Raw genomic sequence first — 18,694 nt, 5'->3', positions numbered from 1 at the left:
AGGTTCCTGCAAATATGCCAAAGCTTGCCTCTGCCTCTCGAGTGCTGGGATTAAAAGTATGTGTCACAACCTCCCAGCAGCCTCTGGTTTTCTAAACTCTCAAAGGGCCTTTGGGGTGTGGCCCACATTCTGGAACTAATCAGCCTCGCTCTTCCCCTACAGCTTAGTGACATCCTCTCTCTGTCTATGCCACCTCCCAGGTCTAGCCAAGCACCTTTCTACCTGTCTTGATGGTGAGAGCAAACACCTGTCTGATATCATACAGCAGGAGCAGGCGGGTTGCCAAGTCTAGGGACCTCGTGCTTGGCTGTACTGGTGGATTCCAGGTCTTGTGCGGCCTGTCTTCCCATCGGCTGTGCTCACTGACAGTTAAGAACTTACTTCTCAGGAGAAAATCGTCTCAAGTTCCTCAACCCGCTGAAGGTATACTTTATATTGGGGAGGGAGGGCTTTTCTAATTGCCCACTCAAACTCTCAAGAAAATGACACAGAGACACTAGATTTATTACTAAGCTTTAGGCTCAATAGCTGGGCAGATATGATATATTTATGCTAATCCTCTAAGCTAGTCAGCTCCTTCCCAGCTACACGCCCCAAGTTACTTGCCATATTGGTCCTGCTGGTCTGTTACTGTTCCATCAGGCTATGTACTTTCTCTACCTCTTCTTCCTTCTACTCTTCTGACTTCTCTCTCTCCTTCCTCCCTTGTGGTCCCTACCTGAGACTCTGAGACCGGGAATAGAAGCTCTGCCTACCACTCTTCTGCCCAGCTACAGGCTGTCCAGCTTTTTCATTAACTGATCAGAGACAATTGAGGAGCAAAGTTTACACACCGATCAGTGTACATGACTGCAACCAGATTTCAGAGCCCAGAATTCAGTACAGAGAACCAGACCAACCCCCAACAAACCTCAGGGACTGACCCCTCTAGGGAAGACAGTTCCTGGAAACTGAAACACAAACTGGTCATCTCTGGGTCATGCTTTCAAGGTATGCTCCCCTCAGGCATCCTGAAAGGTGGTGCTGGAGGCAAATCCCCTTCTGAAGTCACAAACTGTAATTTTAAAGATCTTTCTGGCCACAGCTCTCTCACTTCTCCTTCCCATCATCTGCCGGAACCTCTTCTCTTCCTGATGAGTAAGCGTGAGACTCATAGCTATATTGTCCCTGCATTTCAAATCTGAGCCACCAGGTACAGACCTGAGTATTCTGACATGTGTTATACCACGGGAGAGCCTGAAGATGTTATATCTGGTTGTATTAGTTACTTTTTGTTTGCTTGTTTGTTTATTTGTTTGTTGCCATGACAAAATGCCTTGCAGAGGCATCTTTTTGAGCAACATGTAATCCAATATTAGACATCTTGTGGGATCCTCTAGGAAATGTCTTCTTCACTCCTAAATGGGGCAAACAACAGTTCCATAGTGCTTCAAAGGTGCCACAGCTGCTCACTTCTTCCTGCCAAGGGTGTCAGGGGGTTCCTCTCCTCAACTCACATCTGAGACACAAGTGTGGTCTCCTCCGTGCACCAAAGCCTTTGTGGAGTAAATGGCAGGTGTAGGGTGCAGACCAGGACCTCTACCGAGCCGCCCCTTTGCCATGGCTTTCTCTACATTTCCCCTCCCTAAGCTCTAGCAAGAAGGTCTGCTTGCCTCTTGTTTCCCACAGTGCCCCTGGCACTTGTCTTTATGTGTTGGGTGACAACCTTCCATCTCTCCATTCACCCACGATGCATATGTGTAGTTGGATTGCCAGTGGTGCAGGTCCTGCTCCAGGGTGGGTCCTTGTGTGAACACCTCTGCATCACGTGGTTGGGTCTGCTGTCACTTTGCTCTTCTGTCAAGCCGAACCCTACCAGCCACACAGCAAGACCCAGGCTGATATCTTTCTGACAGTGAAGGCTGCTCTTGACAATTACCCAAAATGGGAAAACAAGCAATGTTCACTCACTTGTATTCTGTCTAATGATAGCCACAGCTGTCCTTTCAAAGGACCTCCTACATCTCAGCTCCTCATGTGCCTTTCATTTCTCTAGGACATTGTAAAGTATCTTGTTGCCTCTCCATATTCTGAAAGCCAAAAAGTTACTTGAAGAAGTAGAAAGGTGGAAAAGACTCAGACCCCCAATACTGGGGAACCCGAGAGGAAGGGAGATTCAGGCTCCAGAGAGCTATGTTCTCTGTGGGACATTTTCTTGATTGGCAGTTAATGTAAGAGTACCCAGGGTACTGTGGGCAATTCCACCCCTGGGTAAGCCGTTCTGGGTGGTACAGGAAAGCAAGCTGATCGAGCTAGTGGGCAGCATTCTTCCAAAGTCTCTGCATGGCTTTCTTCCACGATGGGCTAATCTGTAAGCTAAAATCAGCTCTTCCCTTTTCAAGTTGCTTTTGGTCAATGTTTTAATCACAGTGACAGAAAGCAAACGGATGTAGCTGCTTTTCTGAACTCTTCAGTAAGTAAAATGGAATGGGAAACTTGTCCTCAGTGGTGGAAAGCACCGACTCTGTTTATATATGCTTTCCTATAAGGGGATGTTAAGATTAATTCTGGACAGCCTGTTTACTTTTCTAAAATAATCATGAAGAAGAAGCAGCTGTAAGGTGCCAAGGTGTCTGTCTGTCTGTCTGTCTGTCTGACTGCTCATGTACATATGCATGTATACGTGTGTATATGCACATATGTATGCATTGTGCATTCACGTGTGTGCTTACATGGCAGCACAGGCTCCCTTCCTACACTGATGTCTTAGCAATAAAAGCACAATTGACGATGCTCCAAAAACACCTGGCTGAACCAAGAAACCTCCTATCAGTGTACCAGGCATGTGATACACATTCAGTAAGAATTTGGAAAGTGAATAAAACATTTTGTATAAGTCCATGAGAGAAAAAAAAAATGGAATAGAATTAGCTCGGACATAAATATTTACTTTCGCTGCTAGCCTTCCTTAGGACAAAGCTGGAAAGGGTGAGGAGGGGGCTCTGTGGCTTTGTGCATGGTTGCTATTCTTAGCCTCCTTTTGGATGCCTAGCCAGCCAGACCGCTCCCATAGCTGTAGCTCCGCCTCCTCCATGGTAGGTTTGCAAACCCTTGCTCTCTACTATTCATGGAGCTTGTCTGACTGTTGCCACATTCTGACAGTCTCCCGTCGGAGGGCCCCATGATGTGTGGTTCCCAGTGGCTCCTCCACCTCCTCTCAACAAGATGCTCTAAGATGGCTCTCATTTAAAAGATTTCATCAGTGTGTGCACGGCCCCAGAAGAAGATGTATCATCACTGCTTAGGTTGGGCCAGTGATATGACTTGAATACAGGTGACTAACATTCCCAAAGCAAACTGAAGGATCTAGGGTTTAGGGCAATGTTGGGTAGACAGAAGCATGAGATTTGGGGTCAAACGTGTGTCAGTATGCTGAGAAGGGTCTATGTGCACTACTCACTGGAAAGAAGGCTCCTGGGCCAACTCCATGAAGCTCCTCCTTGTGGAGGGGTTTACGCCACAACTCCCTTCTAGCACATTCTCCTCACACCCCAACCACAGCTCCAATGAGTCACACTACATGATAACTCACTTCCTATCTCCCTCTGCTAAGACAAGATCTGCAGCCAAGTAGCAGTCTCTCCTGGTGATGGTGAGGCATGACTCACTGGAAAGATCTGTCTCTGGGGTGTTAAAAAAGGGGGGAGGTGGGCCAAGACATTTGGGTTTAAGCAAATTATATAGAAAGGAAACATAGCACACACAATTCTGCTACCAAATAAAGCTTTTCCCAAATAACAAGACAAGAAAAAAAAAAAAAACAGACTGCATAGTTAACACTGAGCACAGATGTTCAGGAATGGATGAGAGGTCTCAAAACAATACAGATGAAACTTGGCTCAAATAGGCCAGTTTGCTCATGAATCTGTGAAGGCATACTTACCTGCTAAATTTCTACGGACAAAGAACATGCCTCATCATGCAAGAGGTCCCAAGTCATCTTCCTACAGAAACATGACCAGAGATGAAAGCCAGGGCCCGTGGCTGTCTACCTAAGGCAGATTCTTTTCGGCCACGTGGGACAGTCTTTGGCTGTAGGGCCACCAGACTCACCCACCATCTTGGATGATATGGGTGTGATTTTACATTTAATATAGAAGTGTTACTGTTTGCTCTTCAGTGTTCCCCCTGAGTGCATGTGTTAGACTTCGTCATGAAGAATGAAGAAAACTTTAGTTTGGGACCTCATAGAAGGAAATGGGCCCCTAATGTGTGCTATAGGAAGGCATAGTAAGACTCTAATCCTTTCTCTCTTTTTGCTTTGTTCTGTGATACACACATTCCTGCCCTCACACATAAACCCATGCACACACATACCATCCCCCACATACCCCCATGTACACACACATATACGTCATTTGGTGGCATGCACACCCATACAATAAATGAGCAAGCAATTCATTAACTAAAACAGCTTAAACCAAGATCTGTGCATTTTATCGATCAGCACTGAGGTTCGTTACCTGCTAAAAAATGATAGCATGGTCTCGTGGATCGGGATCGTCTCAGGCTTGCAGTTGAGCTGCAGGTAAACCCACATTAGCAAGGTTTTCAGGAGATGGAACTCAGTGAAGGTGAACAACCTGCTCAAAATGACAGACAGAAAAGAAGCGTGAGGACTAGGGGGAAAACCACCCGTAAGAAAAATGAAAAGGTAGAGGTGGGTCTGGGGAATGAGACAAAGCCAGCCCGGTCTGTAAGTGACCTCAGTGAGGTACTGAGTAACTTGTTCTCAGTTCTGAGGGAGAACTTGGAACCGGATGCTGGGCCTTGAGCTTTCAAACACCCGCCATGATTTTTACAGAAGGGATGTTCTTATTTAGTGAGCTCTCACTAGTGCTGTGTTCTCAAGTCATAATGGTTTTTATGTGTCATCCCATGGCATACGCCTATGAAATTGAAATAGATGCACCTTGCATTGATAGCTGTTGAAGTTGCTTCCTGCTTTACACTTATTTCACATTTCAATTAGTGTTCATTGTGGCTGTTCGCATTACTTTTGGTTTTAATACATTGCACACAGATATGTTTGTTTGTTTTTCAAGACAAGGTTTCTCTGTGTAGCCTCGGCTGTCCTGGACTCGCTTTGTAGACCAGGCTGGCCTTGAACTCACAGAGATCCGCCTGCCTCTGCTTCCCTGAGTGCTGGGATGAAAGTTGTGTGCCGCAATGTCTGGCTTAAATACACTTCTCTTAATAAGTTAGTTTTTTCACTCAGCCATTATCTTTTGCGTGCTAAATTTTACAGCCAACACATTTCTCTCGTTGGCCGCACTGGATCTTGGCCTGGCTTGAGGCTGAAATGAATAACTTATCTCAGATCACACAGTTCTGGGCTCAGTACCAGGTCAAGAATCTCTGGGGTCTGACCATGATCGGTCAGCTGTGAAAGGGCAAGCCTAGCCGCTGTTCAGAACGGCAGTGGTGAGGACCAGAGGATAGGACTCCTTGTTTAAGCTTCCAGCTGTTGATGTAACTGTCACAGAACAGCTTAAGATCACACAAATCAATCATGGTTCTGGAGGGCAGAAGTACAAAATGGAGATCCTGGTGTGAACAGAATCAGTTAGCCTCTCCTGGAGGCTCCAGGGAGAATCTTTCCCTGCCTTTCTTGGCACCCAGAAAACGCTGTCATTCCTTGGCTTTTGTCCCCTTGTTTGACTGAGCCAGCAATGCGGCATCTTCTGATGCTCCCTTTCTCTTATTCCTCTCCTCCTGCCTGTGATATGCATGGCTGGCTTCCACACCCCAGGGTGGCTTCCATTCCACCTGCCGCCCGAACCCCCCTTTGTCTGACACAGTCACAGGTTCTGGAGATTGTGTGGGCATCTTTGGGGCCGTAAGTGTATTGGCCACACACACAGAAGTGGTTAGGACGGTGCCTGGCATATGACCGTGTGCTCAGCAGAGGCAGTTCTTACTCAAAGTGACAGGATGGCTCCTGGCTACAGAGCCCAAGCTGTGGCCACGGCAGCAAGAGGCATCTCCCCAAGATCCCACTGTGGGGGCTGGAGAGATGGCTCAGCAGTCAAGTGTTCTTCTGGAGGTTCTGAGTTCAATTCCCAGCAACCACATGGTGGCTCACAACCATCTATAATGGGATCTGGTGCCCTCTCCATTGTGCAGGGAACACATGCAGCCAGAACACTGTCTATAGAATAAATAAATAAATCTTAAAAAAAAAAAAAAGAAGCCACTATGCCACACGGTGTGGTGACAGGTGCCTTTAATGCCAGCACTGGGAAGGCAGAGGTAGATGGATCTCCGGTGACTCTGAGGCCAGCCTGCTCTACACAGTAAGTTCCAGGACAGCTAGTGAGACAGTGTCTCACAATGCCCAAAGCCACCTGAACCCTCTCTAAGGCCTCTCCAACAGCCTCTGCTGGCTCAACTATCAAAGGAACTGTTTCAGCACATCTTAAGCCCACTGATATTTCTGGGCACAGCACCTGGTTATGAAATATGTCTTAGCCTTTTCATTCCCCACCCCAGGGGGTCACTGTAGGTGAAAGCCAAGCTAAATCATGTCTCTAACAAGCAATGCAAGCACAGCCCTCCCACCTCTTATGCTATTTATGGACACGGGATAATTGCTTCATTCCTTTCATCTGTGTCCAGGCCACCTCCAGATAAACTGTCTTGAGTCTGGCCAGACAGAACCAAGTTGGTCACCATCTGGGCCACAAAGAGGCAGATTCCTTGTTCTCACAGAAGAGTGCCTCTAAGCCTTCCTAGCGCTGTGACTCTTTAATACAGGTCCTCATGTTGAGGTGACCCTGACTATGAATTTTTTTATCTTATTTTTATTCTTGCTACTTCCTAACTGTAATTTTGCTACCCTTACAAACCGTAACGTAAACGTCCGTATGCAACCCTTATGAAAAGGGTCTCGACCCACAGGAGAGCCGCTGCCTTAGAGACTTTCATCAACTGGATGGGGGAATCTGATGGGATTTATTTTGTGTGCATGGCTCTTTAAAGGATCTCCAGTTGCTAGCCAATTAGCCCTTTGGGGATTCTTAGCCGTTAGAACTGCTTACTCAATGACCTTCAATGTTGTTTGCCTCTTGGATTTCTGGGAACAGGAGAGGATAGAAAAAGCCAGCAGAGGCTAAGAGAGGTTGAGTAGGATTGGAGTAGGGTCAAGGTAGCAGTGGGGTAGGGCTAGAGAGTAGGGGCAGAAAAGAAGATTGAGTAGGGATTGAATAAGAGAAAGGAGACTGTGTGGGATCCACCAAAGAGAAGGCAGTTTGAGCCAGAGAAGTTATTGTTAGGGGACAGGGAAAAAAAACCCACAAAGCAACATAAAAAGACAAAAAGCTACAATGTGGCTTCGAGAGCAGCTGCCACCCTTGCAGCCCTCAAGCCTGGAAAGTTTCTTGAGATCTTACCAAGGAGTCAGAAGTAACAAAAGAGATGGTCATGGTCCCATCACTACAGTCCTGGCTCTTAGAAAGGTATTTGCTGAAGTTCAGGTCTCTGGTTAAGACAATATCAGTCTTGGAAAGCATTGCCAGGTACATCTGGCCTGTGGCTTGTATGCTGCATGGACTCAGGAGAGTGACAGATGCAGCCCAATATACAATCATAAATGTACCGAAAGCATTGTGGATTTTTTTTTTCTTGGTCAGTTCATTGCATAGTCCTTGAACTTGGACATTATAGATGACAATGCTTATGTGTCAAAAGGTTAGACATGGCTGTTTTAGCCCCCGCAGGAAGGAACCAGGAGGAGAACATTCACACACACTTTTAATTAATCCACGAGCTTTGGACTCAGTCTCCCACCCTGCACTGTGGGTGTTTCCTGGCATTTTCTTGCAGCCACCACAATGTAGCTTAACTGACACTTGTTCTTTGGGAGAAAATCCTTGTCTTGCATAAGACCCTGTCTTCTTATTTTTCAAGAAAAATGCTGTGCATAAACAATAAACCTCCTTTCTGAACACTGACCGTGGGGAAAGCCACACCCACACAAACAGGCCATTGAACAAGGACATCCATTGCTATGCTGTTTGTCATAGCAAAACACTAAATAAAATAAAAGGCCTTTAGATGAGGAGTGAAAGGAGACAGTTGTGGATTTGCTCCACAGAGCCCCTCGCAGTACTTAGAACTAGAAAATCTGGTGATACACATCAGCACATCCTGGGAGGGAGCACAAGGCCCTGACGCAGTGAGTTGGTTGTGGTACCTTCCTACAACCGTAAGGATGCTGATTTGCAAGACAATATAATGCATTATTTGTGGCTGTATGAGTACGCAGAGGGAGTCCACTCACAGACGAGGGTGCCTACAAGCTGCGACTAGTCAGTCCCTTGCTCTTAGCGAGAAGTGAATAGCTTTGTTAGTAATATTTCCTATTATTTTATTGTTGTTTGTTTCGTTATGTTTGAGACAGAGTCTCACTCTGTAGTCTTGGCTGGCCTGGAGCTTACTATATAGACAAGGATAGGTTCAAACTCACAGAGATCCACCTGCCTCTGACTCCTGAGTGCTGCATGTGTGTGTGTGTGTGTGTCACCACTCCTGGACTAATATTCTCTAATATTTCTCAGTTCACAGACCTCTGCCTCCCAAATGCCGCAATTAAAGGCATGTACCACCACTAACATCTGCCGATTTATTTATTAATTTATGGCAAAAACCTTACTTTTGTTCATTTAGAGCAGTAAAATGTACTGTGTTCTATATAAAAACTTTCATAGTAAAATCAGCCAGAGAAATGGCTGGGCAGGTAACAGTGCTTGTTGCTAGGCCTGACAGCCTGTGCTCAATCCCTTGGGACCCCTGGTGGAAGAAGAAAGCTGATTCTCACAGGTTGTCTTATGACTTCCACACATTAGCCAGGACATGCGTATGGGTGCCCACGTGCGTGTGTGTGCACACACACACTTGATACACACACACACACACACACACTCACATAAATGTTATATATATAACAGGTTTTTAATGATTGTAGTGCAAAACAGTAAGATCAGTGTCCTTATTGATCTTGGCCATCAGTAAGGAAACAGGCCTCACGGCTCAGAAGGCTTTCCAACCCAGGTTCAAGTCCAGCTGGCCGGCTGCACGGGAGAGGGGAAACTCAGCTCTGCTTGATCATTTCCTGTGATCCCACGGGTGGTAACCTGAGGTGACAGGACTAGCACACTGAGTTTCTGTGGGGATGAGCCCTCTGGGTAACCCGTTCAGAGTGTTCTGTGTTTGACAAGTGCTCAGTAATTGGTAGGCATTGTTCTTGTTTGCCAGAGGACCAGCTTCAGAAATTCCAACTGAGACAGCTCAGCATTGCCGTTAGAGCCTGGGACAGGAGTGACAAGGATGACAGGGGTATTTCTTTTTTCATTTACTCTAAAAAATGTTATGTATGTGTGTGTGTGTGTGTGCGCGTGTGTGCGCACGCATTCCATGGTGTATGTGACTACAAATGCACATGTGTTATGACTTCTATGTCGAGGTCAGAGAACCACTTTGGGGACACAGCTCTCACCTTCCAGCTTGTTGAGGTGATATCTCCTTGTTCCTGCTGTGCTGTGTACCCCAGGCTAGCCAGCCCTTGAGGTTTTAGGCTTCCATTACCTGTCTCTTAGTAGGAGTGCTGGGATTACAGCTATCACATTGAGCTTTTTATTTGGGTTCTGGGGAGTAGGATGAGGAGCATCAGACTTACATGGCAAACACACTTTACCTACGCTATCTCACTTGTGTCTCTTTGTTTAGGGAATTTCTGAGATTCTGAACTCCCCTGGCTCACAAATAGGAAGCAGGAGACAGAGGGACTGGGCCCCCTGTTGTAAGGTACACTTTTGTGTAGATGGGAACAGGATAGGGCTTGGGCTTGGCTTCCAGGAACACAGAACTTGGAATGAGGTTTTTATAAATTGGACTTACGAGAACAGGGTCACCTACTGGTGACCGCTATAAGGAAAATGAACCGAGAACCACATTCTAGGCAAACAAATTAAGCCCAGAGGCCCAGGAGGTCAGGAAAACATAGAGTTTACTCTAGACTGTTTGCAAAACGGAAAGTAAGCCCTCCACCCCATCCCCCACCCCGCAAAAAAAGAGGTCAAGCTCAAGGGACGTCCAAAAAGAAACATTGGACAGCCCAGGCTTAGAGGTTTCTGCTGAGAAAAGGCTATTTGCCTTGTCTTTCTTACAGGCTGGGGTCAAGTGACAGTGGGTGCCTGGCAGGTCAGCTGAGTGGTCCCCAGGAACGGTCCATCCCTGGCCCCCAAGGTTGACCATTTCCATGTTTCCTGCTCTGGGCTCACACAGCCTCTCAGGACACGTATCCCAGACCTGACTGACCTCTTCTGAGGAGGCCTCACTTTCATGACGAATAGGGGAAGGCACCATGTTAAAGGCACAGGAGCCAGCAGAGGCCCTACCCGTCCTCATCAGCTCTCTGATCTAAGAGGGAGTGACTACTGTAGAGTTGGGCATGGAAAGGGACAGCACCTGGCAAAGGTGCTCCGTTACTGGAGGAGGTGTTCCCTCTTGATTATATGTGGAAAGTGGGGTCAATCCTTCTCATCAAACACCCTGACAGAAGGCCCTCTAGCCTGGGTTCATTTCATTCTGGTATGTGTACATATGCTTGGGTATGCAGAGGCCAGAAGTTGACATTCGGTTGACCTCAATCATGCTCTACCTCATTTTCTGAGAGGTCCTCTCGGTGGCCTGCTGCTTACTGATGGAACTAGGCTGAAAGACCAGGGAGCTCCTGGGATCCATCTTGACTCTACCTTCCCAGCATGGGATTGCAGAGGGGACCCAGTTTCCACCTTCTGTCTGCCAGGCTGGTGAGTCTAGACATTTGCCACGTAATGCTCTGGAACTATTTTCCTGCCTGGTGAGCATGTTGTCTGGCCTGGGCCATCACCAATGTTCTGGCTGTGGTCAGATGTTTTTCTCCTCTTTTTCAGTGTGGGACAGCTCAGCCTTTCCGAGGAAAGGGATGGATGGCGTTATGTAATGTCTAAGGACGCCATGTTTACATAGTCTTCAATTTCCTGACCTTTCCTCTGTCGGAGGGTGGAGTGGAGGGTGGTGGGTACAAGAGTGAGAAAAACAGGGAACCAGAGCATGAGTGCCTGGGGCCTACCAGTGCCCTGCTGCTCTGGAGCTGGCTTCTGGGGTCTTCCTAGGTAATGGTTTCCTTCAACACCAGGCCCCTGCCTTGCTGCCTTCCTGCCTCTGTTAATGTGAGGGAATTGGGTGTCATTTGGTGAATCTAAGTTACCAATTTCTTTCAAGATCTCTCTCTCTCTCACCAAAGGAAGGTATCAGGCATCCTCTTCTATCATCACTGTATGCCTTAGTCCTCTTTGCGGCAGAGTCTCTCCCTGAACCTGAAGCCCACATCTCTCTTCTAGTCTGGCAGTCAGCAAGCTCTAGCAATCCTGTCACTACCTCCTTCCCAGGACGGGGGTATGGGCATGAGACCACGCCCAGTTTGTTATGAGATCTGAGCTCAGGCCCTCATGGTTGCACAGAAAGCACTCTTAAGCATGGCGCCATCCCAGTAGCACCTCTATACAGAGTTTCTAAAAGCAGGACACCTTCTACCACATAAACATGACAAACATTTGTCTCTTTTAATCTTGCTACTAATGTTTCTTTAAAGTAGAATATGATTTTCACCTCTGAAATTCACCCAATGGGAACATGTCTCTAGAAAATGTCTGTGGGCACCAAGAGCCATCTAAAATGAGTCCCAAAGATTCAAGTCCCAAATATTCAAGTTGCCTTTCTGTTACCATGACATAACACTTTGACCAAAAGCAACTCAGGTAAGGAAAGGGTTTATTTCAGTTGGCATTTCCAGGTCACAGTCCATCAATGAGGCAAAAGAGGGCAGGAGCTCAAGCAGAAACCATGGAGGAACACAACTTTTGCTCTCTCTTGCTCTCTCTGTCCCTGTCTGTCTGTCTGTCTCTCTCTCCATCTGTGGTTCATGCTCAGCTAGCTTTCTTATACAGCCCAGGCCCATTTTCCTAAGGATGGTACCACAGGGGCCCTGCATTCCCACATTAATTATCAATCAAGACATTTCTCACAGCCATGGTCAAAGGCCAGTCTAACCGGAGCAGGTCATCAGTTGAGGTTCCCTGTTCCTAGGTGACTCTAGATTGTCAAGTTGACAAAAAAAAAAAAAAAAAAAAATTGAACCAGTCCAACTGACTGACAACCAAATAACATGTAGTCCTAAACTAAACCTTGATTTAAAAGGAGAAGTGTGTAAAATCACATACATGCAAATAATGAGGCAAACAAGGCAGGGACAGAATGCTAAGGTGAGTGACTCAGGGCAAAGGGTGTACCTGGGAGAGACAGGGTCAGTTAATTTTTTCTGCTCTGGATGCTATAAAACCCATCCATATTTAGTAGAAAGCAAAGTTCAAATCTTGATCTTTTCCTCAAAGAGTGGTAAGTATGGTGTAGTCCTTTCTCAGTGCGGGTGCTGGGCAGCCATACTGGCAGCCAAGAGATCATAACAGTGGACAATGGACAGCCTGTGGTGGCTATGAAGTCAGGGAAATTCGAGGCATCCCCTGCATTTTCAACTTGGGCTGTGCTCAGCTTATAAATAGAATCAGAGGTAAACCACTGCAGATTGAGGGGCCAATGCTCTTTGCGCTACTCTTCTTTCCCCCGTAGTTTGAAATCTTCAAATAAAATATTTTAAGAAGAGAAATTAAAGACAGTCCTTTCCTCTTGGCAATTTCACTTCTAGAAGTGTAATGTAAGGAAAAAATCTGAGATAAAGAAAAATATGCACGAAGGCCAGTTACTGAGACTCGAATGTTGATAAAACATTAGAAATCAGGGAGGAGCCACGGCTCCATGAACAGCTGGAGAAAGGAGGAGGCAAAGCTTGGCAGCACAGGACAGGGGTTTCAGGCCCGAGAAAGCATGCAGTGGCCATGGCAGAGAGTCCAAGAACTGTCCTTGTGGGGCTGTTTCAGACCACGGGATGGGTCAGCCAGATTGTGCTTGTAGGAGTCAAATCCAGAAGCAAGAGCCACATTAGCGGTATCTGATTAGGGGCCTTTGGGGCTACAGGCTGTGAGATATGATGGTGCCTTGGCCTTGGATGGAGCTGGCACCATCGAGTGCTCAGTTTGGAAACAGAATTGGCCTTGTGGTCAAGATGAGGTCAAAGTAGTGTCCAGAGGACTCCCTGTGTTTTAATGTATTCTGAGGACATTGTGCTGGGAGAGGACTGGGCAGCGAAAGCAGGGGTCCCCGAAAGTTGGGGCATTTAGCTTTGACAGAGAGGCCAAGCAGGCAGCTGGGCACCCAGGTTTAAAAATATTTGGCAAAGGAGTCAGGACTAGGGATGAAATCTTGTTTGGGGTGAGAGGTTTTTTCTTTTCTTTTTCTGCCTTTCCCTGTTTTCCAAATTTTCCATAATTAATACGAAAGAACGTTGTCAGGATTTAAAGTGAGAGGGAGGGAGAGAAGCAATAGTCTTTTGCTTCTCTGACCTAGACAGGTGAGGAGACAGCTGACACCAGCAGGTCCTTACCTAGAAGGAGCATGAAGGCTTTCTCTCTTCCTGACCCCACATACAGTAAGTACCCTGAGTTTCAGCTCCCATCCAAGGCCAGGCTGTCTGGGAGAGCAGAGAGTTGGGAACTAAAATGGCAAGCTCACAGGGGAATGGGTATGGCCACTGCTGGCTTGTCTCCTCTCCCCATCAGCCCCTGCTGCCCCCCACACCTACCCTTGGGGGCAGCACACCCGCTCTGACCTGGGCGACTTCAGCGCCTTGTGCAGCAGATGCTGAGGGATGTGTCGGAGGTGGATCTGCGTCCCCACTACAGGGACCAAGTTCACGGCCAGCCACTTCTCGCAGGCTGAGGTGAGCTGCTCTTCCTTGTACTGAGGAGGCAAATAGCAGGTATGGGATGAAGCATGCCTGGCTCTCAGCCCCCCTCTGCTGGCGTGCGGTGTCACTGCATGCAGATGTGCGCATAGGTGTGTGTGTGTGTGTGTGTGTGTGTGTGTGTGTGTGTGTGTGTGTGCGTGTGTAGGTGGAGAGTACGGAAGGCTGGGGTGGTAGAAGGTATTAGAGTATTGAACTCCACTGACTTAAACCACTTCTATGACATCGGCTCCCAGCTATCCCTGTGTCACCAAGGTTCCAAGGTGCCTTCTCTTTCTGTGGTCACATACAGCAACCGGTCCTGCTACTGTCCAGGCTGCTTGAGTAGAGAGAGGCCTCTGTGCTGAAGGCCCCTGGGCTGCTTTCAGTGATCACTGCAAGTCTGGGGTGGGGTGGGGAGGATAACCCATGCAGAGCTCAGACGCTGCTTCAGCGTACATTTTAGAAGCAAGAATTAAAAGACTTGGATTGCAGGGAGGTGGGGCACACAAAGTCCTACTCTAGCTAATAAGCTATTGTGGCATTGACAGCTGCTGGGAAAGAGACCCTTTTTTGTTGTTTTGTTTTGTTTTTCCAGACAGGGTTTCTCTGTATAGCCTTGGCTGTCCTGGACTCACTTTGTAGACCAGGCTGGCCTCGAACTCACAGAGATCCGTCTGCCTCCCTGAGTGCTGGAATTACAGGCGTGTGCTACTGTGCCTGGCCGGAGAGAGACTTTTTAAGTGTGTGGCCCTCGGTGGGTCAACCACACTCCAGTGGAAAGCCACACGTCCTAGAGTATAAGGAAAACGTAAACTGTACTCAGTGGGTTTTAAGCAAACTAACAAAGAGATGGTTAGGGAAAAGGAAAGGAGTTGGGGGGGGGGCAGAGTGAATATGATTAAAATGCAAAATTCTCAAAAAGTTAATAAAAATGGGGAGGGATGTGAAAAAGGCTCCTGGAATCAGGGATCTTGAGAGGGTCTTGGTAGACCTTGCATGTCCTTGGGATTTGGGTTTTTTCCCAGGTGAAAGACTTGCTGAGAAACGGCAAGCAGAATGTAAGGACGTCACCAAGACTGGCTTTCTAGGGCTGTGAAATGACTATGAGAACCATATGATTCTTGACAGACAGGGAGGTGTTCTTAGGTACAGTGTCTTGACATGCTGGCTATGTGTGAACTGTCACCCTGAAACATCTCTCTCTCATAGTGTGCCACTAGTCATAGTGAGCAGTAGCTGGGCAGGGGCATGGAATCAGGAGATAAGGCTTGGGACTTAGCACTGGCCCTCAGCAGTTAGAGCTCTGAGCAGTTTGCATCTCTCCTCATGTCCCCTGGCCTCTGATAACAAGAGCTGCATCGCATTAGTTTCCAACCCAGACAGACTGAGTGGGACCAGGAGGCAAGAGCTCATGGTTCCATCTATGCTCTAGAAGGCATTGGTGAGAAAAGTCATGTTAGTAACCACTCTCAAATCCCAAGATTAAGGCTTTTAAAAGCTGTTTTCCTGTTCATGTATCTGTACTCTTGAGTGCTTTTGAGTAGATGTTTTGGAGTTAAGCCTGGTGGATGGCACTCAGGGTCTGGGTCTCTTGAAGCCCTGGCACCCCGGGTCCTGCAACCCCACCCAGACATTCTCACCTTGCAGCCGGCCAAGTAGAAGTTCTTGATTGTGTTTGGTGAGAGTCTGGTCAACATTAGGTTGACGCACCTGTGGAGAAAAAGCCGCTGATGCTGACAATCCGCTTGCTGCCGGAGAAGGTGGTGGCGGCAGCGGCAGGGTAGGGGTGGGGCAGAGACTTTATTCAACTCTAGGATGGCAGCAGAGACCTGTTACTGGGAAGGGAGCCCTTATTTTGGGAATTTGAACAGAAGCAGCAGGCCTGTTATAAGAGCTCTGGGCTGAGGGAAGGAAGTGAGGCCAGAGGGAGCCCGGCCTTTTCAGTAGGAAGCAGCACCATGGCCTGGAGCCAGAGAAGCTAATGACTCAGGCTTTGCCAAGATGGCCTCTGGATGCCCTTCTGCCCAAGGCATTTTTTCCTGCCCCACTACTGGGTGGCTTCAAATACTGTTTCTTTCTGTCCACAAATTCCAACAGTAGCATCCTGATGAATATCTGAGTCCTTTCTCATAACTAGGCCTGGTTTCACTGACCAATTTCTCATCAAAATTGTATTTGCTAATCACATTCAGTGTGGCCAGCTCTGCGCAGGACTCTAGTGTACACGGGGCAAAGCTAACGGCCAATGGGAAGACACACACTGCTTTTTTTGTTTGTTTGTTTTTGTTTTTTGAGAAAGGGTTCCTCTGTGTAGCCTTGGCTGTCCTCGGATCCACAGAGATCCATCTGCCTCTGCCTCCCTGAGTGCCGGGATTACAGGTGTGGGCCACTACATCTGGCTCTCACACTGCTGAGTACACACTGGAACAGATCAACATGCTGTCATAGTTGGTTAGGGGTTAGGAGAGACATGGCCAAACTTCAGAGCAACACATTTGTAGGTGACATTGTGTCTCAATGTCAAAAGGTCAGCTGCCCTTAAACTTAAAAAGAAAAGAAAACTAAAGCATAATGTATCATGGGAATGCAGAAAAGGGGATCTAATTGTGTTTAATCTGAGAAGCAATCAGAAACCAAAAGAGTGGAATTTAGAATCTGAAACATCAAGTCGAAGAAGTGGCTGGGGCAGGGGTGGAGAGGCCGGTGTCCCGAGAGAAGCAGCACGTGGGAAGGCGTGCGACACGTGCAGATCTTGCAAGGGTGACAGAGTTGCTATGCGGAGAGAGGGTGGGGGTGAAACCAAAGTGAGCTGGGGAAGGGTGAGGTAGAAGGTGGCACCCCGGAAAGTTCTTATCTGGCGTTAGGTCACGTTCAAGCATGAGGCATGCCCACCTTGCCAGGGAGGGCACAGAGCGTGAGCAGCCACAGAGCTCTCTGGTCTCCTGTGGGCTCGTTATCACCCTGTGGTTATTGTAAACTCAGCTGAGATTCACTTAAGAGCATTGTCAATTACATTGTGTGTAGGTGTGTGGATGCCAAGGCATGCCTGTGGGATTCAGAGGACAACCTTGGGGGTTCCTAGGGATCAAACTCGGGTTCCTGCTCTTGGCGGAATACCTCTTTCCCTCTGAGCCGTCTCATCCATCCCACACACTCTAAACGTACTGTCAATGAGTCAGAGTGGCCAATGAGCAGGGCTCCCCAGCCCCCGTGCCTTTAGAGAACTGCTTTTACTGACTTCTGCTTTGCTGTGGCCCCTTGGCCAACATGGAAAAGAACAGAGGCTCAGCGCCCATTTTCTATCTGCCTCTATGTAGTAACATATTTCTCTGGCTTTTTAGGTAATTTTAATTTTTCTCTCGTGTCACTTATTAAGTTTCCCAAACCTAGCTCAGATCCCCTGTGCCTGCCAGCTCCACCTCAGCGCCAGCCTCCCACAGTGCCTGAAGGACTGCTCCTGCTACGCCCTCTTCATGCTTCAGGTCACTGGCTACCCACTAAAACAAGTGGAGGAAGGTGCTGATGGGACCTTTGAGGTCCTGTATGAGCAGGCTCACCCTAAACCCCTGATTCACCTCTCCCTTTTTCTTCTTCTGATCCAGCCACCCAAGTCATCCTGTGACAGTCATGGTCTCAGCTGTGATCTGAGTACCAGCTACCAGTGTAGACACCAGTGAAAGAACCTATGCATCCTCACAGGTGACACGTGTGTGCATAGATTCCATTCCTCAAAGACCTCCAGGATGTGTGGTTCAGACCTGAGAGGCCATCGGGGTGATTTCTCATGAGCCAGGACCTCAGCTTGGATAACCTGCAGGGCCTCATCTGGGGCCGGAAGTTACAATGCCGTAAGAGTGACCCGGGGCACTGCTGTCCTTTGCACACCTTCTCATACATACCACCCTCTTCGGCTTGGCTGGCACACCCCCGTCAATTACCACCAGCTTCTCAAACACCGGCTCGGCTGTGTGGCAGGCCTGCCCTGGCCCCTGACCTAGAATACTAACCCCACTGGGGAGATCTGGAGGCTCTGCCCAGGCTCATGAGCAGGTCAACAGGCTCGGCCAGTTAGAACCAAAGTTCTTCCTGTTCTGGAACTCAGAATAAAGAGGGGGAGGAGGCAAGAGAATAAGAAAATAGAATTCTTGGCTCATCCATGAGTAAGCCAGGAGCAGGCTTCTAGCAGTCGTAGAGGGCTTCCGGTATTGGAGGCAGGATGGTGATGGGTGGAGACAGAAGGTGGCTAGAGACCCATTTCCAGAGGAAAGCTCCCCTTCCAGTATGGGGGCCTGGATAACAGCTGCTCAGAAAGGACCTGAGAGAGCAAGCCGCGCACAGTAACAGGCTTGGCCGAGCTGAAGTGGTGTTAGCTATGACATAAGGGGTATGGGGAGTCTCAGCCATTACCACTTGCGCAGCCAGGGCCAGATCCCTTGGACAACTGCAAGATGCCGCACACACTGCCTCTGGCTTTAGCTGTGCTCCTCTCATCATGCTCAGCCGTACAGCCCCGCAAGTCTGGCCGTAAGACATACTGTAAAACTTTCTGAGGCTCCAAGCCCCTTTCAGTGTATCCCTCATAGAGCAGCCCAGACCTGTGAGCACCTGAGGTCCTTGGCATGTGGAGCATTTGTGCCACCAGTAAGCCTGTAAGAAGCTCCAGGTGGAGTACCTGGCCTGAGGCATCCTTAAGGACTCCCCACCCCCCAAACACACACACCAGGAATCCTCAATGGCTCAGAAAAATGTTGTGTTGCATACAAATATGTGGCC

The 18,694-nt window shown here is 48.1% G+C and overlaps 1 protein-coding gene across 1 annotated transcript in view; it reads right to left on the bottom strand.

Annotated features, from left to right (window-relative positions):
* Btbd16 (BTB domain containing 16) overlaps positions 1-18,694 on the bottom strand; it is a 42,925-nt gene that overhangs the window by 9,574 nt on the left and 14,657 nt on the right. Inside the window, exons 7-9 of the mRNA XM_055608960.1 lie at positions 15,562-15,631; positions 13,805-13,935; positions 4,503-4,622 (exon numbers count right to left, since the gene is read on the bottom strand). Coding sequence (XP_055464935.1) covers positions 4,503-4,622; positions 13,805-13,935; positions 15,562-15,631 — 321 coding nt within the window. The remainder of the gene's footprint in view (positions 1-4,502; positions 4,623-13,804; positions 13,936-15,561; positions 15,632-18,694) is intronic.

Source organism: Psammomys obesus, unplaced genomic scaffold (assembly GCF_907164565.1).
Source record: "Psammomys obesus unplaced genomic scaffold, mPsaObe1.curated_primary_1811, whole genome shotgun sequence".
In the NCBI taxonomy this organism is placed as follows: Eukaryota; Metazoa; Chordata; class Mammalia; order Rodentia; family Muridae; genus Psammomys; species Psammomys obesus.
This window is presented reverse-complemented; position numbering and strand designations above follow the sequence as displayed.